At 44.8% G+C, this 27,616-nt stretch overlaps 1 protein-coding gene across 1 annotated transcript in view; it reads left to right on the top strand.

The window, feature by feature from the left end:
- PDCD11 (programmed cell death 11) overlaps nt 1–27,616 on the top strand; it is a 39,431-nt gene that overhangs the window by 7,324 nt on the left and 4,491 nt on the right. The window contains exons 6-29 of the mRNA XM_080687118.1: nt 326–449; nt 946–1,127; nt 4,336–4,443; nt 5,533–5,739; nt 7,515–7,639; nt 7,816–7,876; nt 8,422–8,568; nt 9,852–10,103; nt 10,580–10,714; nt 11,275–11,469; nt 12,355–12,525; nt 13,513–13,732; nt 15,294–15,443; nt 15,686–15,801; nt 17,201–17,742; nt 18,650–18,712; nt 20,346–20,454; nt 21,779–21,868; nt 22,077–22,179; nt 22,611–22,788; nt 24,885–24,941; nt 25,810–25,932; nt 26,718–26,840; nt 27,252–27,558. Coding sequence (XP_080543244.1) covers nt 326–449; nt 946–1,127; nt 4,336–4,443; nt 5,533–5,739; nt 7,515–7,639; nt 7,816–7,876; nt 8,422–8,568; nt 9,852–10,103; nt 10,580–10,714; nt 11,275–11,469; nt 12,355–12,525; nt 13,513–13,732; nt 15,294–15,443; nt 15,686–15,801; nt 17,201–17,742; nt 18,650–18,712; nt 20,346–20,454; nt 21,779–21,868; nt 22,077–22,179; nt 22,611–22,788; nt 24,885–24,941; nt 25,810–25,932; nt 26,718–26,840; nt 27,252–27,558 — 3,888 coding nt within the window. The remainder of the gene's footprint in view (nt 1–325; nt 450–945; nt 1,128–4,335; nt 4,444–5,532; nt 5,740–7,514; nt 7,640–7,815; nt 7,877–8,421; nt 8,569–9,851; nt 10,104–10,579; nt 10,715–11,274; nt 11,470–12,354; nt 12,526–13,512; nt 13,733–15,293; nt 15,444–15,685; nt 15,802–17,200; nt 17,743–18,649; nt 18,713–20,345; nt 20,455–21,778; nt 21,869–22,076; nt 22,180–22,610; nt 22,789–24,884; nt 24,942–25,809; nt 25,933–26,717; nt 26,841–27,251; nt 27,559–27,616) is intronic.

The raw sequence follows: 27,616 nt of genomic DNA, 5'->3' as shown, positions 1-27,616 counted from the left end.
GCTGGGCGTGACCTTGCTGGCCTATGTCTCCTATCTTTTGAAAATTTTCCAGGGGAGAGTCTTTTCTCTGTCATTCCATTATTCAGCTGTGTATAACTCCTCACTGTCCGGAAACTGTAAAATCCTTTCAGCCCTGGAGAATTAAAGTTGGTATCTTTCCCTCTTCTATCCTCTAGTGGGATGATGTTTAAAGTTAAAAGAGTGTTGGGAATATGGGATAAAGTGTGGAGAATGTTGGAAACATACACATATTGTAGTGGATGTTTGCTGTATGTCCCATTACCTTTGACTTTCGAACTTTTGGTAATGCTTTCTCTTCCTCCAGTTGCTCACAGGCACTGTGTCTAGTCTAGAAGACCATGGCTACCTAGTGGACATTGGTGTTGTTGGGGCCAGAGCTTTCCTGCCACTGCAAAAAGCCCAGGAGTATATCAGACAGAAGAACAAAGGTAAGGGGAAGAAGAGGGGCCAGTGCATGGTAATGAGTGGGATATGTGGGGATTATACTACTTAATGCCACTTTGGTGAGTAAAATTACAGAATGGTGACCCTGAAGGCTTTGCTAAGATCAGTGGTTAATCTTAGCCAACAGAGAAGGGAATATGTGTGAAGGGCCAGGGAGTGGCAGGGTTTCACTAAGATCTGATGGGCCACTTTTACTGTTTCTCACTTAGAAGATTCCACTGAAATTTGGGACTCCAAGGCCTCAACCAGCACTCTACTGCCTTTTTGAAATTTTCATATTTTTGTGATCAATTTCCAGATCAATTAGGTTCACTTCACTCCCTTCTTATAGTTGGTCCCTTCGAGATTGGGAATATGGGGAGTATTAGATTGTAACTGGGCAAGCAGGCCATGGATTATCTCAGGTATTGCTTGAACCCAAGTTAAAGGTCCTTCTCATAAAGGTATTTTTCCTTTTGGGGGCTGGGGCTGGGCTTACAGGTGCTAAGTTGAAGGTGGGTCAGTACCTGAACTGCGTCATTGAAGAGGTGAAAGGCAATGGAGGAGTTGTTAGTCTGTCTATTGGTCATTCAGAAGTTTCTACTGCCATTGCTACTGAGGAGCAAAACTGGACCCTTAATAACTTGCTACCTGGACTGGTGGTCAAAGCCCAGGTACAGAAGGTAAGCCATTTATTGTCACTACTACTTTGTAAAATATAACTTTTATTAAAGTAGTAAATGCACACAATCTAAAATTGTGCTGTTCAGTAGGGTAGCCACTGATCACATACGGCTATTACACACTGGGAATGTAGCCAATGCCACATGTTGACATGATAATATGTGTGCTGATTAAAAAGGTCAAATGATATTAAAAGACTTAAAATGAACTATCTCATCCTTTCTAAACCCATCTTTAACTCTTTTAGCTTCTCTTTTGAAATTTGCCTCCATATTTCTAAGTTATGAGCTTCTGTTGGTATCCCTTGGTTTATCAGTGTAGGCATTGAGTGTTAACTTCTTCTTAAGGTAGATGAAGTTTTGTCTCTTAATTTACCTTTCCCCTGCCCCAACTTCCCAACAGAAATATATTAAAAGTTTGGTTAAATCATTATTCAGTGTTTAAGTTATGACTGTGTAAATGTTGTTTACTGTTGAACTAGGCAATGTATTATGGCTATTTGTTGAACCGCCTTTTTCCTGGAGTTGATAATCAGCTTTGTTTCTGTCATTTGCTAAATTCTCTTCAGACCTATCACTATTTCTTCATACACCTTATAGTTACTTCTCTCTCACTACAATTTTCCATGTTTTCAAACTCTTTAGATAATCTCGGAGGTACTTTTTTCCCCATTAGGGACCCCCTTTTGCTATCATCCTGCTCCAATCTGGACTGGTTGCTATGTAGGGGCCCACATAGCTGGTATCCTAGGACTTCTCTATATTGTCTTCCTGGATCCTTCTCCTCTCTCTCGGGTATTGGAGCCTTCTTTGATTCCATGTATTCCTCTTTTTTGGTTTACTCCCTCATTTTAGTATGACACATTCTCCAGAAGCATTCTTGGAAAGGTACATAGAAGGTTAATTTCTTAACCTAGCATGTCAGGGGTTCCCAAGACCACTCCTAGGATCAGTAGTTCACTAGGAAGATTCACGGGACTCAAAACGTAGTGGTACTCATGGCTATGATTTATTATAGTGAAAGGAGGCAAAGAAAAATCAGCAGAGGAAAAAAGTCCTATGGAATGAAGTCTGGAAGAAACAAGGCACAAGCTTTCAAGAGTCTTCTCCTAGTGGAGTCTCAGAGGATGTATTTAATTCCTCTGGCAACAAATTATGATAACACACGTGCAATGTTGTCTACCAACGATGCTTATTAGAGATTTAGTGCCCGATGGCTTTTAATTGGGGCTGGTCATGTAGGTACCCTCTGCCTGGCATGTACCAAAATTCCAGGGTCTTCTAAGGAATGTGAGTGTTTAGTATAAACCATATTGTTTACAAGAACAATGTAGATACATTGCGCCTACTCTAGGTACTCAGTTCTGGGAGTGGTGGGTGGGAACCTTCCTGAAATCTCACTTCCAAGACACTAGCCAAGGACTAACATGGGAAGCAGGCTTTTCTAAGGATAATAATCTCAAGCCTGCTATGTTAACTCTTTTTTGCACACCTACTATATCTGAAATCATTATTCTACTGTCACATGTGATTGGTAATAAAGCTGGGTTGAGAATTCTAGGTCAAAAATAATTCAGAATTTTAAAGCATTATTCCCATTGTCAACTGGCTTCTATTGCTATTGAATAGCCTGATGTTATTTTAATTTCTGTTTGTGTGTGTGTGTTTAAATCCTGTCTTTATTCCTTTTATTTTAAAATGTTATGATGATGTGCTTTGGTGTGGCTCATTCTTCATTTATTTGTGCTGGACTCGTATAATCCAGAAATGTAGATCCTTCAGCTCTGGGAAAGTTTCTTGTATTATTGTGTTGTGTGTTTTTTGTTTGTTTTTTTTAATTTAGAGAGAGAGAGAGAGAAACATCAATTTGTTGTTCTACTTATTTTATGCATTCATTAGTTGAAGTACTAATTGCTCCATATTCTCATAAACACTCATTATTATCCTTTTTATTATAGCCATCCTATGCATGTGAAATGGTGTATATCATTGTGATTTTGATATGCATTTCTAATTATTAGTGATGTTGAGCATCTTGTCATGTGCTTATTGGTCATTTGTATGAATGACCAATAGAAATATCAAAAAATTTTTTGCCCTTTTTAAAATTAGGTTGTCTTTTTATTGTTAAGCTGTAAGTATCCTTTCTATATTCTGGATACTAATCCTTTATCAGATCTTGTTTTTGTTTCTTTTAAAATATAAACTTGCCCTAGACAGTTTTGCTCAGTGGATAGAGCGTGAGCCTGCGGACCAAAGGATCCCGGATTTGATTCCGGCCAAGGACATGTACCTTGGTTGCGGGCTCCTTCCTACCCAGGCCCTGGTCAGGGCTTGTGTAGGAAGAAACCAATTGATGTGTTTCTCTCACATCAATGTTTCTCTGTCTTTCCTTCTCTCTTCCCTCTCCCTAAAAATCAATGGAAAAATATCCTTGAGTGAGGATTAACAAAATAAATAAATAAAATAAAATATAAACTTATCTTTTTTCTTTTTGGAACGCCTGTTAATATGATGTTGGACTTCATGGGTGAATTCTCGAATTTTCTTACCTTTTTTCTGGCATGTGCATGTATTTGTCTGTATCCTATCTTCTGGGAGAGTCTCAACTTTAACTTCCCATTCTCTACTGAATTTTTGTTTTGACTGCCATACTATAAGTGAGGCACTAAAACACCATTAGGAAGTCTGTGTGCCGGAGTGGGACTTGTGGACTAGCTGATTTCACTGTCAGGAGCAGGAGCTAGACTTTTTTGGGGCAGCCTCCAAGTATCATTGTTATAAGTCTTCTCTGGCATGTTAGCGTTCTCGAGAAAGGATCAGGAGGGAATAAGCCTGACTGCCTGATAGCTGGGTGGGGAAGAGGGACTGGATGTCTTCAAATCTACATTTGTACAGTATTCAGAATTTTGCAAGCATTTGAGTTTTACTTTCTTACTCTGGGCAAATCACCAAGTTAGCAACAATTTGTCTAAGTTGTCAAGCTGGCTATTCCCTGAGGATCTTTGTGCAAAGTGCCCTCCATCCCATTGGGAAATCCTGAGGGTGGGAGGATTGGGCTTACTGAGTGAAGAGACAGCCAGTGCCAGGAGTTGTCTTGCCACTTAGTGTGATAAGAAGAAGGATTGATAAGGGTTAGCTGGGGAGGAGAGACATACAGTTATCCTGGAAAATGTGATTTTTCATAACATTTTCTATTTACTGCTAGGTGACTCCACTTGGTCTTACACTAAACTTCCTCTCATTCTTCACTGGCCTGGTTGATTTTATGCACTTAGAGCCCAAGAAAGCTGGAACATACTTCTCAAATCAAGCAGTAAGTAATGTGACACCTATCTTTTCTTGATTCCAATTGTATTCCAATCGGCTATCTAATATCACAGTTAGGTTTGGGGCAGGTCCTAGCACTGGGTGTGTACAGGTGTGCAGAGAGGAGGTGAGGGGAATATAAAGTATTTGGAAAGATCACAAGAAACTACCAGTGGTCATCTCTGGGGACTGAGATTAGAGGAGGATCTTGTGGAGAAGAAGGCAACTTTTAGTTTTTATTTTATATTCCTCCATATGGTTTGAATGGGGTTTTTTTTGGAAGTGAATCTTTTGCTTTTATAATTTAAAGTGTTTCAGGGGAGTGTTTAATGGGGGAGAACAAGATATTTAAATAGAAAAATGTATTTTAAAAATTGCTTAGAGTATAAGACCAAATTTTGAAAAAAAATTTTAACTTGGTTAAAATATTGAAAGATTATGCAGTCAGGTCTTAGTAGTGGTGAACTCTGGGTGATTTTTCTACCCTTATCTAAAGATTCAAATTTTCTACAATGAACATAGATATTTGAGAAGAAAATTCCAATAGATATTATTCAGAATTTTTTAAATCCTAAAGTGATTTATTTTTTGTTTTTATCCATGCTAATGGATGCTATAGAAATATCTTTTTAAAAAGTTCAAATAGGCTTCTCCACCACCTAGTGATAATGTTAACATTTTGGTGGACTTATTCCTAGTAATTTTTTTCTCCGTGTACTCATATTTGTGTACAGAGTTGAGGCATTTTGCCTGCTAAAACCATGTGATCAGAACAGGCTGTTTCAGATGTATTTTAGATGAGCCCCCTGCTGTAGTGACACCTGCCCAGGGTTTCAGACGCATGTACATTATTGGCCTAATGGTGTTGAGGGGACCCTGGTGTATGGCCTTGAGTAAGCCATGATGTAGTTGAACATAGTTCCTCTGGGACCTTTGGTTTGAATTTCCTGCATGCTGCTTGATGCACAAGCCAATTTTAGTACTTATATCCATGGCCTGGTCAGCACATAGAGAGTCTTGACCTCTGAAAGTCTGCCGCAGGGACCTTATCTCCTGTGTACTTCCTCCTGATCATCATGTCCTTTCCCTTATCTAGGTGAGGGCCTGCGTCCTCTGTGTCCATCCTCGGACAAGAGCTGTGCGGCTGAGCCTGCGCCCCATCTTCCTGCAGCCTGGGCGCCCACTCACCCAGCTGTCTTGTCAGCACCTCGGAGCTGTCCTGGATGATGTTCCTGTCCAGGGCTTTTTCAGCAAGGCTGGGGCCACTTTCAGACTGAAGGATGGGTCTCTGGCCTATGCTCGGGTATGCCATCCTTTTGTTTCATCAGGATCTTATCACTAGAAGGACTGTTGGGACACAAAGGTTCTCTTCTGTTTCCTTCTTCCCTTGGTATTAGTTTCCTATTTTTTAATATCCCCAAGTGTGTCAAACTGTGCATAGGGACCAAACAATGCCTGTTTGTTATATTAGAACTAGAGGCCTGGTGCACGAAATTCGTGCATGGAGCGGGGGTGGGGCGGGGGGGGGTGTCCCTCAGCCCAGCCTGCACCCTCTCCAATCTGGAACCCCCCGAGGGCAGTCGGACATCCCTCTCACAGTCCAGGACTACTGGCTCCCAACCGCTCACCTGCCTGCATGCCTGATTGCCCCTAACCGCTTCTGCCTGCCAGCCTGATCACCCCCTAACCACTCCCCTGCCTGATCGACGCCTAACTGCTCCCCTGCTGGCCTGGTCACCCCTAACTGCCCTCCTCTGCCAGCCTGGTCACCCCTAACTGCCCTCCCCTGCTGGCCTGGTCGCTCCTAACTGCCCTCCCCTGCCATCCTGGTTACCCCTAACTGCCTCCCCTGCAGGCCTGGTGCCCCCCAACTGCCCTCCCCTGCTGGCCTGATTGCCCACAACTGCCCTCCCCTGCCAGCCAACTTGTGGCGGCCATCTTTGACCACACGGGAACAGCCATCTTGTGTGTTGGAGTGATGGTCAATTTGCATATCACCTCTTTATTATATAGGACTAGAGGTCTGGTGCATGGATTTGTGCACTGGTATGGTCCCTCGGTGTGGCCTGCAGGGATTGGGCCAAAACCGGCAGTCCAATGCTGCCTGCCGCTCTTGCCTGCCACTCCCGCTCATCCCGGCCCCGCTGCTCAGTAGGCTCACTGCCGCTCTGCTGCAGTCTCCAGGTTGTGATGGCCAGCTGTGAGCTCTGCATCTGGTGCCTGTCAGTCAGCTGAGCAATGCTTCCACTGTGGGAGCGCACTGACCACCAGGGGGCAGTTCCTGTGTTGAGCATCTGCCCCCTGGTGGTCAGTGTGCGTTATAGTGACCAGTCGACCAGTCGTTCGGTTGCTTAGGATTTTATATATATGCATGACTTAGAATTACTTTGACATATTTGATACATAGAGGATGGTAGGTATAAGAATGAATTAGTATCTACACCAGGGCATGGCAAAATTTTTCTTAAAGGTCCAGATAGTAAATATTTTAGGCTTGTGGTCTATATAGTCTCTGTCCTAACTACTCAACTCTGTTATAGCCTGGAAGCAGCCATAGATACTATGTACATGAATGGGCATGGCTGTGTTCCAATAAAGCTTTAGTTTATACAAATAGGCCCAGCGTGTGAGCTGTAACTTACCCATGATCTATACTATTCTCTGACATGGAGCATCTGCAAGGGTAAAGAACAGCTTTTCAATTAGAGGTATTATCTTAACAGGTGATGAGTGTACTATTTTATGGTTGGTTTTTTGTTGTTGTTTTAATTCAGAGAGAAAGGGAGAGGAAGAGAGAAACAGAAACATCAATGAGAGAGAATCATTGATCAGCTGCCTCCTGCACGCCCCTCACTGGGGAATTGAGTCCACAACCCAGGCATGTGCCCTTGACTGGAATCCAACCTGGGACCCTTCAGTCTGCAGGCCAACGCTCTATCCACTGAGCCAAACCAGCTGGGGCCAGAGTACTATTTTTATGATAGGTGATAAATGTGTGGTCATCTTGGTATGTGTTAATGTCTGGTTGCCTCAGATCTATTGTCTCTGGCTTGTCCTTAATCACTTGGTATTTTGTAGCTCAACCATCTCTCTGATTCTAAGAAAGCCTTCAATCCTGAAGCCTTCAAGCCAGGAAACACTCACAAGTGTAGAATCATCAACTACAGCCAAATGGATGAACTGGCTTTGCTCTCTCTGCGGACGTAAGTGTCATCAGCACGGGGGGCGGGGCAGGATAGAGGTGTGTTCTGTGCATTCACATTTTCTCCTGGCCTTGCTTGGTGAAGGTTCCTTTGTTGCCCACATGATTTTAGTAGCCCTGAGTTTTAGGTAACCTCCGTCCTAGTTTATTTAATCTTGTATTTTCCTTTTGTTCTAGGTCTATTATTGAAGCTCAGTTCCTTGGATATCATGACATCAAACCTGGGGCATTGGTAAAGGTAAGACCTCGAGCATATAGATATTCCTCCAGCTTTAGACATTGTTTATTTCACAGGTTAACTGTCAGCTATTTGTCTTCATGTGAACACATTTAAAGTCACATTCCTTGCTTCTGCCTGCTAACTGGAATTTCTTTTTTTTCCCTTGGGTAACTTGTAATTTATTTCAAGGTAAAGTCTTACTAATGCCACCCAACTACAGAAGCGGTAGGTCAAAACCCTGGAATTTAACAGTGTTTATTAGACCGGGTCAAAAGTTAGTTCTTTGATAATTGAGATACCTGGGATATGAGTAAGAAGCCAGTTCCAGTTGCCTCTCCTGTTCCATTTAGCCCTAATTGAGCAGCTCCCCTTTATTTTATCTTTTAATTGTGCCCACTTTTTAAAAAATATACTTGTATTGATTTCAGAGAGGAAGGGAGAGGGAGAGAGAGGCCCAGTTAACTCAGGAACCTGCTGTCTTTGAAAGATGTGTGACATGCTTTGTTGTAAGAGGTGGAGAAAAGATCATTCTTGGGGCATTATGGCATCTTGTTACTCCCTAGGGCACAGTGCTGACCATAAAGCCATATGGGATGTTGGTGAAGGTGAGTGAGCAAATCAGGGGCTTGGTACCTCCCATGCACCTGGCCGACATCCCGATGAAGAATCCAGAGAAGAAGTACCACATTGGGAATGAAGTCACATGCCGGGTGAGCCTTCTGATGGGCGTCTGTTGGGGTTTTGGCCATATGGGAAGAGAGCAATGCTTTTCAGATGAAGTTTCTGCCCTTTTCCACAAAATGACCATGTAACGTCTGCAGTGTTGTGCCTGGCATTGGGAAGGAAAACTGGCTTTATATTCTGTGATTACACCTCAGAAAGGGTAGGTAAGGGTGGGCTGGGACAGCAAGAATCATTGAAGATAGCATTAGCAGCTACCATATAACATGTATTTTGTGCCAGTTGCTGTTCTAGGCACATGAAATTCATTATTTCATTTAATGTTTAAAGAAACCCTGTAAGGTAAGTATTGTTATCTTGATTTTGCAGGTGGGGAAATTAACGTTAAGGAAAGCCAAATATTTTGCCGAAAGTCACACAGCTAATAAATGGCAGAGCAGTTTTCAAATTTAGCTCTATGTAACAGTTACGTATCCTCGTTTTATAGCAGAGGTGGGGCTTGAATTAGAAAGGATGGTAGGATTTGGAAGGTTGAGGAGGAACAAGGGGTGTGTCAGGCACTGAAGTAGCCCAGCCAAAACTGCCAAAATGGAGTGGTTTATTTCAAACGCTTGAATCCCAAAAGTTTCACAAAATTAAATGGCTTGAATTTCAAAGGCTTGAATCCCAAGAGAAGCTTCACAAAGTTAAAAAAGATTAAATGTGATAGTACACAGTACTTTTCATAGTTTTCATTTTATTTCATTACAGTGTTTTCTTGTTTTTATTTTATTTCATTACTATTGAGTCAACAAAGTGACAAATTTGTGACCTCCACAAGTGATACCCATTGGCACAATGTTTTATAGTTGTGGGGTCAGGAGGCTTAGAAGTGGAGGAATTTCTCTGCCCTTAAGGAGATGATTTTCTGAAGGGTGAGAGATGGTTGGACTCTCAGTCTTAGTTTATAGCTAATATATAGTATTGAGATGGTAAATTGGTTCAGTTATTCAATCAGACAAGATGCTAGTGGTCAAGGAAGTAGCTAAGGCAGGTAGAAGTAACTGACACGGGACTCTGACGGTGCAGTGAGATGATGAGTGTTGCTACAGTTCCAGGAGGGAGCAGATCGGAGGAAGTACATTTGAAATAGAGATGATTACTCCTTAGATAATCAATCAACAGGAAGCAGAGAGGGTCTGCAGCTGAGATTATTCTCATAGGGAAAGAGAGAGTAGGTTCTTAGGGAAGAACCCCCATGGCCTTTGGGGGTTGCAGAGACCAGCTCTCTTGATAACTGGTAACTTGATGACAGCCCGTATCCTTTCCCTAGGTTTTGCTTTGTGACCCTGAAGCCAAGAAGCTGATGATGACCCTGAAGAAAACCCTGGTTGAGTCCAAACTACCTGCCATTACCTGCTATGACAACACTAAGCCTGGTCTGCAGACACATGGCTTCATCCTCAGGGTCAAGGACTACGGCTGCATTGTGAAGTTCTACAATGATGTGCAGGGACTGGTCCCCAAGCATGAGCTCAGTGCTGAGTATGTCCCTGATCCAGAAAGGGTCTTTTACACTGGCCAGGTAATACTCTTCCCCAGTGGGCCCCTACCCTTAGTGACCCCATGAACACAGATTTAAAGGAGTAGCATGGAGAACTCTTTTAAGGGATGAGGAAGAGAGCATGTGGGGCAGTGATCCTGAGCCAGCTTGGTGTAGGAGATGGGAACAGAACAGAGAGAAACCCTCAAGGGGCTTCATTGGATGCTGGCAAATGAATGGGCCACCAGGGGGCAGTGCCATAAAACCAGTGAACCTGGGTCTGTCTGGGAAAAAGAATTTTTTAAAACTTGTGGTTGTACCAAAAAATGTATTCATGTCTTCTTTACCCAAAAGCTGACTTGGAGGGTGTTCTGCATAGCTCTTTTCACGGTGTTCTGATCTGATCTAGGATCTGGGTGTCTCTCCCAAGGCCTCAGCAGCGCTGGTGGAGGGCCTCTCTCCAGGTCCAGACAGGCCTGCTGGGAGGAGTTAGCCAACCAGGTGTGGTTTCTCATCAGGTGGTGAAGGTTGTGGTGCTGAACTGTGAGCCATCCAAAGAGAGGATGCTCTTGTCCTTCAAGCTGTTGAGTGATCCAAAGAAAGAGCATGTGGGACACAGTCAGAAGAAAAGAAAAGCCGTTAACGTTGGGCAGGTACCCAGACTTCTCTTTACAGTTGCTAAGAGCAGGGTGCCACTGACACATGGGATACTGAACCCGGTGGAGGGGAAAGATTGAGGTAGCTAGCTAAGAGCCTGGGGCCAGAGGAAATTGAGGTTTTTGTGGGAGAACCTCATGTTTTTTCCTTGGTCTCAGAGCAAATGGAAGCTGTCCAGGAAAGGAAAGTTGTGTCATGGTGTGGCTTTTTGGCAGTGTACAGCTGCCCTCTTTCCTCTCTGGTCTCTAGGGCCATCCTGCAAGACTGTCTTTGCTCTGGAACCCCATGGAGGGACTTGGGAGAGGAACGATATCACACAAATGGGTCCTGGTGTGTGTGTGTGTGTGTGTGTGTGTGTATGTGCATGTGCGTGTGCGTGCCTGCTGGGTACTTGGGGATGATGGTGTGGGGTGTGGAAGACAGCTTCTCTGATCTTGACCTATCTATGATTCCTAGTGCTGGAATTTGATGTCTCTGATCTCTGCCTGGCCCAGACAAGGTTTCTCTCTGTGCACAAGACAAGAGCTGTTTTTTTGTCTTTCTCTTCCCTGGGTAGTTGGTGGATGTGAAGGTTTTAGAGAAGACAAAAGATGGGCTGGAGGTGACTGTCCTGCCCCACAACATCCCTGCTTTCCTTCCCACGTCTCATCTGTCAGACCACGTCGCCAACGGCCCACTGTTATATCACTGGCTCCAGGCTGGTGACACCCTTCACAGAGTCCTGTGTCTGAGTCAGAGTGAGAGACATGTTGTATCCTTTACTGGTATCTGGGGAGCGAGCCATAGAAGGTTGAGGGGAGGACATGGGGACTGTCGGGAAAATTCTGGGATGGTCTGTGCTCTTAGCTGGAAACTCCATGGAAAACGTAGGCCGTTTGACTACAGAAATACTTCTATAAAACCAAACCAGTGAATAAGCCTGCACTTTCCCTGGTAGAAAGTAAGAGTGGGGTTGGAATCCTGCCAGCAGATGCTGGTGGTCAGGGCAAAGTGGGAGTCCAGGTGTGGGGGAGGCGGTGTGGCCTGCCAGGCCCAGCGGGATATTAGTAGTAGCACATTGGCCTTGGCAGGGCACTCAGTGCTCACCCCTTGAGTTGGAATAATTAAGGTAGTTGCTATCCATCTTTTTTCCTCTCCCCACAAAGGGATTTGGGGCTCAGAATATTCCTTTGATCTTGGTGTGGGTATTTTGAAGGAGAACATTGCCTCTTTTCTCACCGAACATTAAATCTGCTTGGAGTGAAGAGAGGCAGAGGATGTGAGGTAGGGTGGTTAGTGTGAGGTTGGTGGAGAATAGTGTCATGGCCAGTCCAGCTGCCAAGCCACAGGGAAGAGCCATTCCCATTTTGGTCCCCCCCAGTAATCTGGAGGCGAGTTAAGGAGAAGAATAACACAGGGATGCTCAAACTTGACGGCATCAGAATCATGTGGAAGGCCTGTTCAGACAGCTTGCTGGGTCCCCCCCTCAGAGTTTCTGATTCATAGATCTGGGGTGATGCTTAAGAATTTGCATTTCTAACAAGTTCCAGGTTGCTGATCTACACACTAGTAGTAGAGGGCGCATAGGGGAGAAGGATGGGAAAGACAGATATTTCATCTGCACTTTCTGGAATGTTCCTTGATGAAGCACCACTAGCTCCTTTGTAGGAAGCCAGCTTTGGTCTCCACAGTAGAGGGAGGCCAGGATCCCAAGACCTTCTCAGAAATCCATCCTGGAATGCTGCTCATTGGCTTTGTGAAGAACATCAAAGACTATGGTGTGTTCGTCCAGTTCCCCTCAGGCCTTAGCGGACTGGCCCCCAAGGCTGTAAGTTCAGCTCCATGCGCAAGGGCACAGGGTCATGGAACCTGAGGGTTGATGAGAAGGAGCAAAAGACAATCCCTTGAAAGATTTTCAGGGGCGTGGCATGGAAGCGCTTGGCTCTGGGAGCGGGGCTGAGGTTCAGTCCAGACTCCTCTTGCCCAGCAGTGTCCTGGAGGAAGGAATACCTTTCACTTCACACTGGAGCAATGGGTAGATGGGTGGAGGCCCTGAGACTTTAGTCTCTAGTGTGAAGATACTGAACTTGTTTTTATACTCTCAGCATGTTGAACATGGAAATCGATTTTCCTGAGCAGCCGAGTACAGGTGTTGCAGACTTCTGGGGTTTTTGAGGTGTTATGGTACCAGAATACCCTTGAAATTATCCCCACCTCCAACCACCATGTCTTTGAATTTTAAACTTTTCAAACTGGAAAATAATCCTAGGGATCCTGTGGTTGAACCCCTCAGGCCTGCTGAATAAACTGAGCCAGAGTGGGGAGGAGTCTTACCAGAGTCAGTGTAACAGTGGTGAGCATATGGCTTGTAGCTCATTCCTGCCACAGATAATTCATAAATATTTCTTCCCTTCCATAGATTTGTCTTCCTGATATTTTGTCTGGGAAAATCACATTTGCATCTTCTGCCAGAATAGTTTAAAAAATGGAAGCAGAGGGGAGGACCCCAGAAACATACATAGTGAAGGAGGAGGGCTATCATTGGATGTTAGAGACATGGACAGTGTGGGGGTCCCCTGGCTTGCCCCTGATGTGTCTTCTTGGCTGGATGTCCTCTGGGAGGCTGTGTTGGCAGCCTGGGCCTCTCCTATTTTTATGGAAGGGCAGTGGGGCTGCACTCAGAGAGGGCCAGGGGCAACTTCCTGGGTCCTATGTGCCCTCCCCACCTCTCAAACTCTTTTCTGGGCACATTAACTGGGTTGTCTATTTAATAGAGACTTCTTTTCCTTTTTTAATTTTCTGCCTATTCCTTTAGATCATGAGTGACAAATTTGTGACTTCCACAAGTGACCATTTTGTCGAGGGGCAGACGGTGGTTGCAAAGGTGACCAACGTGGACGAGGAGAAGCAGCGGATGCTGCTGTCGCTGCGGCTGTCGGACTGCACTCTGGGAGACCGGGCTACCACCAGCCTCCTCCTCCTGAGCCAGTGCCTGGAGGAGCGGCAGGGTGTGCGCAGCCTCATGAGCAACCGAGGTGTGAGCAGGAGGGCAGAGGATGAGGGTCAGGGGTGGGGAGCATGTGTTGTAACTTATGCCCGTCTGTTTCCTGAGTAGTTGGGCTTCCCAGATACTGAAAAAAGTTTTGGTAAACTTTTCAAAATGGGCATATGACATAAAGTGCACAAATCCTTTAGGGTACAGCTCAGTAAATGTTTATAAAATGAACACCCCTGTTTAACCACCGCCCAGCTTCAGATAAAGATCATTACAGGCATCCCAGAAGTCCCCCTGTGTTCCTGCCCAGTCCAGAGCCAAAATTTCCCTTAGTTCTGTGGCCTCAGGTTTGCATTTGTTGTGAATCCATTCACCTCTTCATTTTTTGCTCCTTTATTCAACAAACTAGAGGCCTGGTGCACAAAATTTGTGCACTGGGGGTGGAGGGGGGTGTTCCCTCAGCCCAGCCTGCACCCTCTCCTATCCAGGACCCCTCAGGGGATGTCCAACTGCCTCTAGCAATCTGGGACCACTGGCTCCTAACCGTTCGCCTGCCTGCCTGCCTGCCTGCCTGATTGCCCCTAACCACCTCTGCCTCGCCCAGGACCCACGATTCCCTCCTCCGGCCAGCTGCAGGCACCTAGGACCTGGGCCGGCTTCACCCGGGTCAGCCGTAGCCGCAGGGGACTGTGGGCGGGCGGCTTCGCTCGGGGCCACAGGGCAGGTAGCTTGTCCCTCTCCCAGGCCACAGGCACAGGTGCAGCCGCTGGTGCCCATGACCATGGGGACTGTGGGGCATGCGGATTGTTCCTCTCCCGGGCCACAGCCCCGGCTGCTGGCGCCCGGGACTGCGGGGTGGGCGGCTTGTCCCTCTCCCAGGCCACAGCCCCAGCCACTGGCACCTGGGACTGTGGGACCATGGGGCATGTGGCTTGTCCCTCTCCCGGGCCGGGCTGCAGATGCAGCCGCTGGCGCCCGGGACTGCAGGGCATGCGGCTTGTCCCTCTCCTGGGCCACAGCCTGGCTGGTCCCCATTTCTCTCTCCCCATTGTTGAGTGTCTGAGCCTTTATGGTGTGACAGCATGATGGTGTGACGACAGTTTGCATATTAGTGTTGTGTGATGGCATGACAACAGTTTGCATATTAGCTCTTTATTATATAGGATATAGTATAGTGGATGATAAATTGGAAAGGGACCCGCTAGAACACTTTGTGAGAGGTTATTATTCTTACCCTCCTAAGCTTTGAACCATTGTGTAAGATTGTTGGAACCCTTTTTGGGATTCAGGAATAAGAAGCTTGAGAGAGTAGATTCTAAACAGAGAGAATGAAAATTCAGAAACTAAAGGAAAGCATGTGTTACTGGCATTTGCTGGCTATATTCATGAATCATGGCCAGGTAGGATTAGCAAAAGGGAAAGGTGTCTCCCTTTATGATAGAACTTTTCATGGGTATGGGACAATTTTACTAAAAGTGATTTTACTTTCATTGCGGTTCCAGCACTCCACTGTCCTTCTATGTAGTAGCACATTTCTGAAGGAAAAGAATAGTAAGAATGTTTCTGCTTGCTAATTCCTGTTTCCTTTGGGTCTCTGGTAGACTCTGTGTTGATCCAGACGCTGGCTGAGATGACCCCAGGGATGGTCCTTGACCTAGAGGTGCAAGAGGTGTTGGAAGATGGCTCTGTGGTGTTCAGTGAGGGCCCAGTGCCTGGTCTGGTCCTGAGAGCCAGCAAATACCATCGGGCAGGTGAGTGCTTTGGTTTTGCCCACCACAGTTGGTGGGGGAAACCCTTTGCCCCTTGCTTCCTCTCCTGGACTCAGAATTTCCAAATACATAGGGTAGATTAGCTGATTCAGTAGAAACTTGTGGTACGCCTATCTTGTGTGAATGCAAATCAGGACAACAACAGCAGGGCTCTTGGAGAGATGCTGTCTCCCTCCCCCCTGCTCCAAGGGGGTGATCATGTTGTGTTTGGTTCTGCACTGCAGGGCAGGAGGTGGAATCTGGGCAGAAAAAGAAGGTTGTGGTCTTGAATATTGACATGTTGAAGTTGGAAGTACATGTTTCCCTTTGCCACAATTTGGTGAATAGGAAAGCTAAAAAGGTAAGCTTGCTGATGACTTTAATTTCCATGATTTTAAAGGCATTATACACCCCTTCAATCCCACATACTTTGCTCAGGGATTCTGACACAAATGCTTGGAGTATGGTGGATTTACCTGCATCATTCCCACCCAGTTTATACCTCTAATCCTGGTGTAGTTATTAATAACTCAGAATTTCACTCTGGTTCAGATGATAAATGTTATGGTCACCTGTTTTAAGGGCCAAGCAGGTTATGTAAATGAGTGAAGTGAGCTAGGTGGGTGGGTAATAGGGAGTGGTTGCAGTAAGTGCTGACAGCCTGCAGCCCACTGAGGGACAGAGATCATTTGTTTCCATTTGGTTGTTGTCAAGTAGGAACATATGAGTCTGCTGTTGCTGTCTCTGATTTTTTTAAATATAAATATTTTTTGTTAATTTCAGAGAAGAATAGAGAGAGAGATAGACTCATCCATGATGAGAGAGGGTCATTGATCATTTGCCTCCTGCATGCCCCCCAACTGGGGACCGAGCCTGCAACCCGGGCATATGCCCTGACTGGGAATTGAACTTTGACCTTCTGGCTCATAGGTTGATGCTCAATCACCAAGCCACACCAGCCAGGCTATCTCCAATTTTTGAGAGAAGGCTGAATTTGGATTTTTATTTGAAATAAGAGTAGGAAAGATTGAAAATCATGTTTTAACAACATCATATGACCCAAACAAAACATGTCTGTGGGTAGTTCTGACCTCTAGGCTGCTCATTGACACCCTCTCCTGAGACTTTTGTGTGAGAGAAGAATGGGTTCAAGGAAAATCTCAAAATTAGTAGTATTTTTCTTTGGATGACATATATTTGGTCATTGTCTAAAGTTTTAAGCACCCAATTATGTAGGGTATGGTACAGAGAATTACATACGTATAATCCTTAACCTCTAGTTGCTTGTAAGTTTGAGACTTTGAGAGACAAAGAGAAATAGAAGACAATACTAATCCCTCAGTCAGTGTTTTTGCAGGTCCTTGTTCCATTTTATCATCCAAGTGAAGCTGGTGCACTCGGATGCAGTTTGGACATGAGCACAGTTTGGATTTGGGGCCAAGATAGACTGGCTTGCACATAGTAAGCTCTCAGGAGTGACTCTATTTGTTGAGTGAAAGAGTAAAGAAATTGGGGGAGAGCTGTAGAACTAAGAGAGTCAGGAGCCAGTGCTTTAAACCTGGAGGACGAGTAGAAGTCACCTGGCTGATTCCACTAGTTCTAGGGTAAAACAGAAGCTAACTCCAGGTGCTTCTGATCTGGCCTTTGGTCCCTGGACTCCAGGCTTTTCCCAACCCCACCCACTGTTTTATAGCCCAGTGGGTGATGAACGGTCCTGTGCTCTGTAAGAAGTGGAATGGGGGGTTTCCTCTGTTTTCCAGCTGAAGAAAGGCAGTGAACACCAGGCGATTGTGCAGCACTTGGAGGAGTCCTTTGCCGTTGCTTCTTTGGTCGAGACTGGCCACCTGGCAGCTTTCTCCCTGACCTCTCATCTCAATGACACATTCCGCTTTGACTCGGAGAAGTTGCAAGTGGGACAGGGTGTCTGCCTAACTCTCAAGACCACGGAACCCGGAGTGACTGGCCTTCTTTTGGCTGTTGAGGGACCAGCTGCTAAGAGGACAATGAGACAGACCCGGAAGGACTCTGAGACGGTCGACGAGGATGATGAAGGGGATCCATCAATGGTTGTAGGGACTAAAAAGAAGCACACCCTCTCCATTGGGGACATGGTCACAGGGACTGTCAAGTCCATTAAGCCCACCCATGTGGTTGTGACTCTGGAAAACGGCATCATTGGCTGTATCCATGCCTCCCACGTTCTAGATGATGTTCCAGAGGGCACATCTCCTACTGCCAAGCTGAAGGTTGGGAAGAAGGTCACTGCCCGAGTGATTGGAGGGCGAGATGTGAAGACATCCAAGTATGGAGGCTTTGGGGGATGAGCAGTTTTGGGGGAAGATTGTAATTGTGGGAGAAGGAATTGGAACTGAGGCAGGTTTCCAAAAGTTGCATAGGAATCAGATTTTTTTTTCAGTTAACAAAAACATTCACCAAAAGAATCCTTTTATTATATGTCTTTGAAAAATTTTAATGGTATAGTGGTCAGGAGCATTGGTCTAGAGTCAGATCTAGTTTCAGACTTGCCATTTAAGATTATGTGACCAGGAGATAAGTAGTTACTTCACTCTCTGAGTTTTATTTTCTTAATTTGTAAAGTGAGAGTAAGGGTAGTGACTACCTTGTAAGGATGTTGTGAAGACTGAGAGAGCAGCTAGTATGTATCGTGCCTAGCAGGCTGCCTGACACATAGTTACTGCTCAGGATACATCAGCAGTTATTATAATTCATCCCGCCCTGCATACTTTAGTTATACTCATTTACTTTAAATCTTGTTATAATACGTTATTGTAGCAGAAATCCTTGCTATAATAAGGAAAGCAAAAAAAAAAAAGACTTCAACTTCTAGCCAATAACTTGTATAGTAATTTCAGGAACTAACTGTGGAATCTTTACTGAGCCATTTATTCTCTCTAGACCTCAATTTCCTAATTTTCAGAATGAAGGAGTTGGAGTAAATAGTCTATAAGGAAAATTCTTTTCAGGGTTTCATATGACAGTCCTAAAAGATCAGATGAGCTAGCTCCTTACCATGTACTGCAAAGGATGAGAATGGGACCCTGCAGGCCCGACACGTCACCAATGGGTGGTGTGGCAGAGGGGCAGGTGGTTTTTTAAGCTTGGCTTGGTGGGGAGTAGAAAGAAACTGATCTCCAGAGTATGATGTTACAGAGAAAAGAGAAATGATTTGACCTTATTTGTATTCCCAGGTTTCTCCCAATAAGTCATCCCAGATTTATCCGAACCATCCCGGAGCTGAGTGTTCGGCCAAGGTGAGGGGAACCAGTAGCATGGTCTCCTGGAAAGAGCTCTGGGCCTTGGAAATAGGAACCGGAGTTCTAGGGTTGATTGTGATGTGATTGACTTTGCCTCTCTATCCAGGTTGACTAATTCTCTAGTAAGGATATTTGGCTCTCAGATAGCTATTTTGTGGGGTTAGTTTGAAAATTAATGTAAGAACTGTATTCAGGGCTCAAGTATCATTTAAAGGCTTCATAGGGGTTCTGTTTGTAGGCATGTAACGAAAAGAAATAATTTTTGCTCTCAACCCAATTCCCTAAATAAACAACACCTAGCCAAGAATATCTGTTCTCTGAGTGAAGACTAGAATTTGGTGACTGGATTCTAAGAGGGGTGTTCCAGGAGGGATTCTAGGTGGAGAAGTAATAGTAGTTCCATGTAGTGGTGGGTGCAGTTTGTCTGGGATAATTTTTTCAAAGGATATTAAGCAGTTTGATCCATGGGCCTATCTTCTGCTTTCTCCATTAAAACAAAACAAAACCAAACCAAAACCCAGCCATTCAGAATCGATAGGCCATCAGTGAATGAAACTAGATTCCTGGCTGTGCAAATGGCTCTGCGGAGTCAGCCCTGGGATCCATCCGCATTGGAAATCTTGTGTGCTTAGGGCTATTGTGGAAGGACCTCTTAAGTAACTCTCAGGGGTGAGGTTTGGTTATCAGAATAGAAGTGGAATATTTCTGAGAAGGCTTGTATCTGAGATAGGTAAATATTCCTGAAACATTGAGTTCCAAATGCTAACAACACTTCAAAGTAAGCCCTTTACTTACAGAGCATTGAGATTTGGTAGAGCACATAATTCCTATTTGTTTAATATCTTGTTTCATACACACACACACACACACATTTTTATTGATTTCAGAGAGGAAGGGAGAGGGAGAGAGATAAAAACAACAATGATGAGAGAATCATTGATCGGCTGCCTCCTACACGCCCCACACTGGGGATGGAGCTTGCAACCTGGGCATGTGCCCTTGGCCAGAATTAAACCTGGGACCTTTCAGTCCACAGGCCAACGCTCTATCCACTGAGCCAAACTGACTAGGGCGTTGTATGACTCCTTTGAAGTAAATTGTGGACTGATAACTTTCAGATCACATCTTCCTGTTGCTCTTCTGAGAAGAAAGAGAATCAGGAAAGTGATAATGGCAAGGTAGCATAGGGGACAAAGCCCTGGATTTTTGAGTCAGAGTCTGACTTCACCTCCTGCTTCAGTAGCATAAAATGAGTTTAATAATATCTACCCTGCCTCATTCACACATGAGAGTGTTGTCACATTCAGTGAGAGCTTATTTGTGGAAGCAGTTCTGCTAAATAGAAAGCAATAGCTAAAGTATTAAGAAAAGTAAAATACTTCTGTTTCCTAAAATTATGAAGATTATTGTAGGTTATTTACTGTATAGCTTGTTCACACCTGTGTGAGTGAAATGGAAAAGATTAGCTGTCATGCAGGTATTGTGAACTGTCCCCTGTAAGGAGAGAAATGGGGATGTGGAGGGTGTGTATGAGTTGGGGTAATCCTACATAATTTATCCATGGCCAGTTGGGGGAGGTGTTTTTAAACCAGGGCTTGGTTTACTCTTTCCATTGCCTTTCTGCAAACAGTGTGCTGGAGAAGGATGGCCACACTGCTCTCAACACTCACTCTGATAGCCCTTTGGAAAAGATTAAACAGTACCAGGCTGGTCAGACCGTGACTTGCTTCTTGAAGAAGGTGAGTAGCCTTGCAATGTGATGCCATCCTTTTCTCAGAAGAAACAGAGAAGCTGGAGACTGGCCATTAGCACTAGGCTTTGCTTCTGTGCTTGCTACCGTGGTGGTTCATGGGAGATGATAGGCCTTGCTCCTGGAAAACTCCCCAGTCTAATTGAGGAGCTAAATTTACAACTTAGGAAACAACAGTTCAACATGTTTATACAAATGGAAAGAAAAATACATGATAAAGCAAGATTTAAAATGAATGCAATATTGGACTTTAGATTCTGGCCTTTTGTAAAGCAGATGTGATGCAAAACAATATGTAATTGGGTGACAGATTGGGTGTTCTAACCCCAAGTGAAGCGGGAGTTCAAAAAAGGGGAGAGATCAGTGAGAATTATACTGGTTGGGATATATCAGAGAGAAAGGTAGACTGGGCTTGACCTTGAGGAATGGCTCCTTCATTGTTGCCAGATTCTTCTATAAGTATCTATCTGAACATATCACTGGTGCTTGATACCTTTATTTGTCTGTTGTAGACATTCATAAACCCCAAATGCCTTATGGCTCTTCACAATCTGATCTCACCAATCTGGTGTACCAGTCGCATTGAAAACCTCTTCTATCTTTTCCCTTCTTATCTTTATTTGTATTCTATACCTGGAGTGCCCTCCATTCCTATTGCCTATAATCCTTCAGGCTCCAGCACAGATAACTCTCCCTTATTACTGATTCTCCTATATATTCCCAAAGCATATTGTACTTCCTTCATGATGTTTGCTGCTCTAGTTATTTGCATACTCACTTGACTTATTCTCTGTAGACAGTCATCTCCTTGATTTATCACTATCATGCCATGTGCATAATGGCTGCTTGATAGATGTTTTGTTAGATGGACTCAAACATTGGGATGTATGTTTAGGGTAGAAGACTGTGTAAATAGTAAAAGATCAAGATCTAAACTGGTCTAGAAATAAGACATGGGCCCCGAAGCTGCTTAATAGTCACTGGGCTCAACTGAGCTCCGTGGAGGCTGCAGAGGTCAGGGGGGTTGGTCCTGATGCTTGAGAGCCTCTCCAGGGTCTTTTTTGCTGAGCACCAGGAGGGAAGCACATCCTGCTGGGCTGGCGCAGGCTCTGAGCTAGGCTCTGAGTGAAACCTATGAGAAGTGGAAGTTGGGCAGGGCCAGTGGGATGTAGGAGTGGATTTCTGTCCTTTGGAACAATGTAGGATTAAAGTCCTTTCAACCCTGTGATTTTAGGAGATGATATTTTAATGAAGGTTAAAGAAAAAATGCTTGTATTTGTTTCATTCCATTTCTCCTGTTTTTTCCTCCTCAGTACAACGTGATTAAGAAATGGCTCGAGGTGGAGATTGCTCCAGACATCCGGGGAAGAATTCCCATGTTGCTCATTTCTCTTAGCTTTAAGGTCAGTGTGCTTGAGATCCCTGGAGAGATCCTCTGGCTCCTTAAGCTTGGCTCAGTGTCTGCTGTGTGTTCATAGTACGTACAAAGAACTGTGTACTTATTCAAGGATTGGTTTGGAGGACCCTTGCTATGGAGACTTAAATGCTATGTGGTTTGAATAAATGATAGACCTTTCTTCAAATGTCAGAGGAGTTTTCTTGTCCTTCCAGGTTCTGAAACATCCAGATAAGAAGTTCCAAATTGGCCAGGCCCTGAAGGCCACCGTGGTTGGTCCCGATTCCTCGAAGGCCTTCTTGTGTCTCTCACTCATAGGTGTGGTGATGAAATGGTACCTGGTCAGAAAGGGAGGGGGTGGAAGAGAGTGGGAAGGGGGGTCTTCTGTTATTGCCCAGGTTGAAGGATGCCTTGGGTATTAGAGTCCTCAGAAAGCTTAGTGTGCTTGGTCCCTTCTTGTAACTATTTTCCTGAAGTTTTACTCTCTGGCCTGTGTTACTACACTGCTGTCTGAGTCACCTTTACCTACACAGTTGGTTTTATTAGGTCTCAGAAAGGGTTGTCTACTACATAGCCCTGGGATCCTTGATTACATGGCATGCAATCTGGGTCTTCACAATCATTCTGGTCCTTTCAGCCTAGAAACCCTAAGTCTGGGTAGCTTCCTCCCCAGCCGGTGGTTGGTGAGCATTCCACCTTCTTTCTTGGCTCATTTCTTCTTCCCTGAATCAGGTTCGTTCTCCCTCCAGGTCCTCACAAGCTTGAAAAGGGGGAAGTGGCCATGGGCCGAGTGGTGAAGGTGACCCCCAACAAGGGGCTGACTGTCTCCTTCCCCTTCGGGAGGATTGGAAGAGTCAGCATATTTCACGTGAGTGACTCCTACTCAGAGGCGCCCCTGGAAGACTTCGCCCCCCAGAAGATTGTCAGGTAGGTTCCATTTTCTTCCTCTTTACAGCTGTTTGTGGGATTGTGGTGTTTGTTTTTTGTTGTTGTTTTTTAGTTATAGACGTAATACATGATTATGTGCCAGAAAAAAAATTGAATAGAAAATGAAAACTTATGTGGCTTCTCTTTTTCTCTGCAACTTTTAACCATTATGTATTTTGGTCTTTGTCTTTAACACATATATAGGTATAATTTCCCTTTATATAATAAAATTTTATTTATATATTGTTCTGCAACTTGCTTTTTTTCTCATAGCATCTTATCATGGATGTTTTTCTTTTCCCATGCTAATATGTCTAAATCAACCTTGTTCTTTTACCTTATTTTTAACATTTTTTTAGTATTCTATCATGTGTTTTTTGTCATAATTTATTTAAAAATTTTCCTGCTGATGAATGATAATGTTGAAGTAAATATCTTTGCATATGTTTCAGTGCTGCTGTAAGTATATCTATGAAATAAATCCCTAGAAGTAAAATTGGTTAAACGATGTTATATATTTTGCCAAAGTGCCCTTCAAGAGCACTAACTGCTCTTTCTCGTCTCAAGCCACCAGCACCTGCCTGACTTCTCAACCATTGATAAGAGCTGAACAGCACAAAAATATCTGAGGCCTGGGAGGACAAAAGGGAGTCAGAGAGAAATCCCGGATCATCTCTGCTTTCTGTCTCTTAAGGCTTACAAAATGGGGGTGTGAGCTTCAGCAAAATATTTATTTTAAATAGGTTTATTTATAGCCAAAGCTAAATGGATTTATTTAGTAACATTCAGTTATAATTCCTCCATTCGTCAAATGTGGATAGTAAATTAATTACCTAAAGGGAGACATCCCTCCAGGTCCTTTCCTGCTTTAGGGGTTATGATGCCGTGTTATAAAAGGCAGACGCCTGTCATGAAGAAAATTTGGACTGTACTGTTGCTGAGATCCTTTCTACTGCTAAGATTCTATACTTTGTGACTTCAGACTACTAATTGCCATTTATGTTTTTGGGTCTTTTTTTGTTAATCCTCACCCAAGGATATTTTTCCATTAATTTTTAGAGAGAGTGGAAGGGAGGGGGAGAGACAGAGAGAGAAACATTGACGTGAGAGGCACATTGATTGGTTGCCTCTCACACGTGCCCTGACCAGGGCTGGGGATTGAGTCTGCAACCGAGGTTTGTGCCCTTGACCGGAATTGAACCCGGGACTCTTCATTCCACGGCCGATGCTCTATCCACTGAGCCAGACTGGCTAGAGTTAATTGCCATTTTATTTTTATTTTATTTTATTTTTTAAAATCTATCTCTCATTTATTTACTCTTTAATTTCTTTCAGAAATGCTTTGTAGTTTTTTTTTTTTTTAAATATATTTTATTGATATTTCACAGAGAGGAAGGGAGAGGGATAGAGAGCTAGAAACATCGATGAGAGAGAAACATCGATCAGCTGCCTCCTGCACACCTCCCACTGAGGATGTGCCCGCAACCAAGGTACATGCCCTTGACCGGAATCAAACCCGGGACCTTTCAGTCCGCAGGCCGACGCTCTATCCACTGAGCCAAACCAGTCTCGGCTAATTGCCATTTTAAATGAAGTATCTTTGGAAACCCAACCAAAGAGGAAAGCCTGCTTACCTCCTGGAAGCCTCCCCAGCTCCGACCTTCCTGCTTGGCTGCCTTGAGTCTGCATAGTCCTAGGTCATCCCCTCATCGCAGTTTCCTGTTGCTGCCTTCTCTTCACTGAGTCACACACTCCCAGGACCTGACAAAGGGCTGTTCTCATCTAAATACTCACTGTAAGACTGCATCTGCCAGAGGGCTTTCGTGTCTCCTCTTGTTTTCTTCTCTCTTTTAGGGTAAGAAGAGGGGATAGTGTTATTTTTTTACCTCACAGACTAGTAAACTGAGGCTCAGAGAAGTGATAGGTCTTGTCTGGAGTCCCTCGGCAGGTTTTCAACAGAAGGAAGCACAGAGCCCAGGCCTCCTGTCTCCTCGCTCTTGCCTGTTAGTCAGCCTGTGCAGAGGACACTGGGGCCCTTTGCTGTCTCCTGAGATGCTCAAATGTCAGTATTTCCTTCTCATTTGCTCTCATTCCAGGTGTTATGTCCTGTCCACTGCAGACGAGGTATTGACTTTGTCGCTGCGATCGTCCAGGTGGGTTTCTGTGTTCTTGGGACAAGAGCAGGAGGACCCACTTAGAGCACTGAAGAGGGCCCCATGGGTCTGATCTAATCTTAGGACTTCCCACTTTCTTCTCTGATCGTCCACTGTATAACTTGCCCTGCTCTTATCCAGAAAAGCCAAGCACATTCAGATTGCTAGAAGAACCTGTTTGCTAGGCTCTTGTTTCCCAGGGAAGGGTTCACACATCCACATGTGGGTATTAAGGTCGCCAGATGGTAGTCCTGGTGAGGGAGATGACTTAGCCCCCAGGATTCCAGAGTAGAAGTGAGTGTGTCATGAAGTGGATTGGCCTGAGGTCAGCTTGCTCCATGATTAGAAATGGATGTTGATAAGGCCAAGGCTTTAGGTTTGAGGCTTGGTCAGCCTCTCCCTGTGTCAGTCAGCTCATAGCCATGTGTCCCTGGCTAACAGGACTTCAGGAGAGAGTAGGGCTATGCTCTGTGTCAGCACTTTTCAATCGGTGTGCCGCAAGAAATTTTAAGACATGCAATACCTGACCAGTCAGGGGCACTGGCCTCTTTTCCCTTAGATTTTCAATTTAAAAATGACAGTAGCCAACACAATAAATAGCTGTCTGCTGTGAATGGATCAAAATCATACCTATTTTTTTTTCAGATCAGCAAAAACCCATATTTTTAGTGTGCCGCAGAATTTTAGTAATTAGTGTATGTGTGCCGTGAGATGGAAAGGGCTGAAAATCACTGCTATATATCTTATTGGACTTATTGGCAGGTCCAGAGTCATATTCTTTTTACATACAAGTTTGTACCCCAGCTGAGTGGGGAGGATGGAGGAAAGGGATTAGAGGTATGTGTATGTAAGCCTTTTATTCCTTTAGGACAAACCCAGAGACAAAAAGCAAAGTACCGGATCCGGAGATTAACTCCATCCAGGACATTCAGGAGGGGCAGCTCCTGAGGGGCTACGTGAAGTCCGTGCAGCCACACGGCGTGCTTCTTGGGTGAGTGAAGTGGAGCCTGGGGCGTGGCCAGGCCAGTGCCCTCCCTGGGCCTGTTCTGGCCTGCAGTCCGCTGCATTCCTCGTCACCTCTGAAGGGAATATGAAGGAAGGAGATTCTATTTATTTATTTTTTTTAATATATTTTTATTGATTTCAGAGAAGGAAGAAGGGGGAGAGAGAGATAGAAACATCAGTAATGAGAGAGAATCATTGATCAGCTGCCCCCTGCATGTCCCACACTGGGGATTGAGTCCACAACCCGGTCATGTGCCCTGACCAGGAATTGAACCATGACCTCCTAGTTTATAGGTTGACATTCAGCCACAGAGCCTTGCCAGCCGGGCTCCATCAGTCTTTTAAATTCCAAGTTTTTTTTTACTTTAAAAAAAGTTTTGACTTACTGTTATTTTGTTTTGGGCAAAGCATATGGCATGTCAGTTTTCAATACATGCAGATTCTCTTTGACTTTGTGTTTGATCACTCTTTGTAAATGCTCTTTGAAATCATATAATGTTCACAACCACCAGCTATTGCAGCCTTCTCTGCTATTATGTTTCCTCATTTTCTTCTTGTCTTTCTATACATTGTGATGCCCTGGTGTGGGTTAAAAAGTGCCCTGCGATCACTAATCATTGTGCTTGATAATTTTTTCCAGTTTACAAAGCCCTCTGTATCCTTTTGAATTCCAGGAACTTATGTCTGTCATAAATCCTGGTCACAACTTGGGTGGCTGGGACTCTTGTTGTTGTATTTGTGACCAGAGGACCCTTGTCTCTCTTCTGTCAGCCTTGGCCCCTCAGTTGTGGGATTGGCCCAGTACCCACGTGTCTCCCAGCACAGCCCATCCGAGAAAGCCCTTTATGAGAGATACCTCCCCGAAGGGAAGCTGCTCACAGCCAAGGTCCTAAGGTAGGTGCCTTCTTCCCTCCCCACCCCCTTCAATCCTTTTTCTGGGAGGAGATTTAGCGTAAACTTTGACAGGACGGCTTGAGTAGTGGTGGGTGCAATGTTCTGATGAGCGAAGCCCCTTTGTCTGGAACTTTCTCCCTCTGCTCTTAAAAGCAGATGTGGAGACATTTCTCTGCAGAGGCACCTGTTGTTGGGGACAAAGTAGGAGAACATCACAGCTGCCTCCTGTATTTTACTACTAAGCCTGGGAAACATGCAAATCGCTCCTAACGATACTAAATGGATTGCAAGATGGGTGGGGCAGGGCCCAGAAAACTGTGGGTTGATGAGGAGAGGAAGGCCTGGCTGCCTGCTGTGCGGTGTGCTCTCCTGTTGCCTTCACTGTCCGCCCTCCCTCTCTTCCTGTCGCAGCGTGGACCACCAGAAGAACCTGGTTGAACTGTCGTTCCTCCCCAGTGACACTGGGAAGCCGGACGTGTTTTCTGCCTCCCCAGGACTGTCACCTCTAAAGCAAGGAGAGAAGCAAATAGAGGCAGAGGAGAGAGACCACAAAGGAAAAGAAGAGAAGGAGGAGAAGAAGAACCAGAAAAGGAAGGGGAAGAGGAACCAGAAGGGGCAGGAGGAGGCCCAGCTGCCTAGCAAAGAGAAGAAAGAGCCCCAGAAACCACACGCAGAGAAGCAGGGCAAGCGGCCACATCTGGAGTCTGCAAGTGAGCAGGTACGTCCCCAGGGAGGAGGGCCTCCCCACGAATGACAAGGAGAGGGATTCAGAGGCC

This window comes from Plecotus auritus, assembly GCF_963455305.1.
Source record: "Plecotus auritus genome assembly, chromosome: 9".
Classification (NCBI taxonomy): Eukaryota; Metazoa; Chordata; class Mammalia; order Chiroptera; family Vespertilionidae; genus Plecotus; species Plecotus auritus.
Note: the sequence above shows the minus strand (reverse complement) of the source record. Positions and strands in the feature narration are given on the sequence as shown.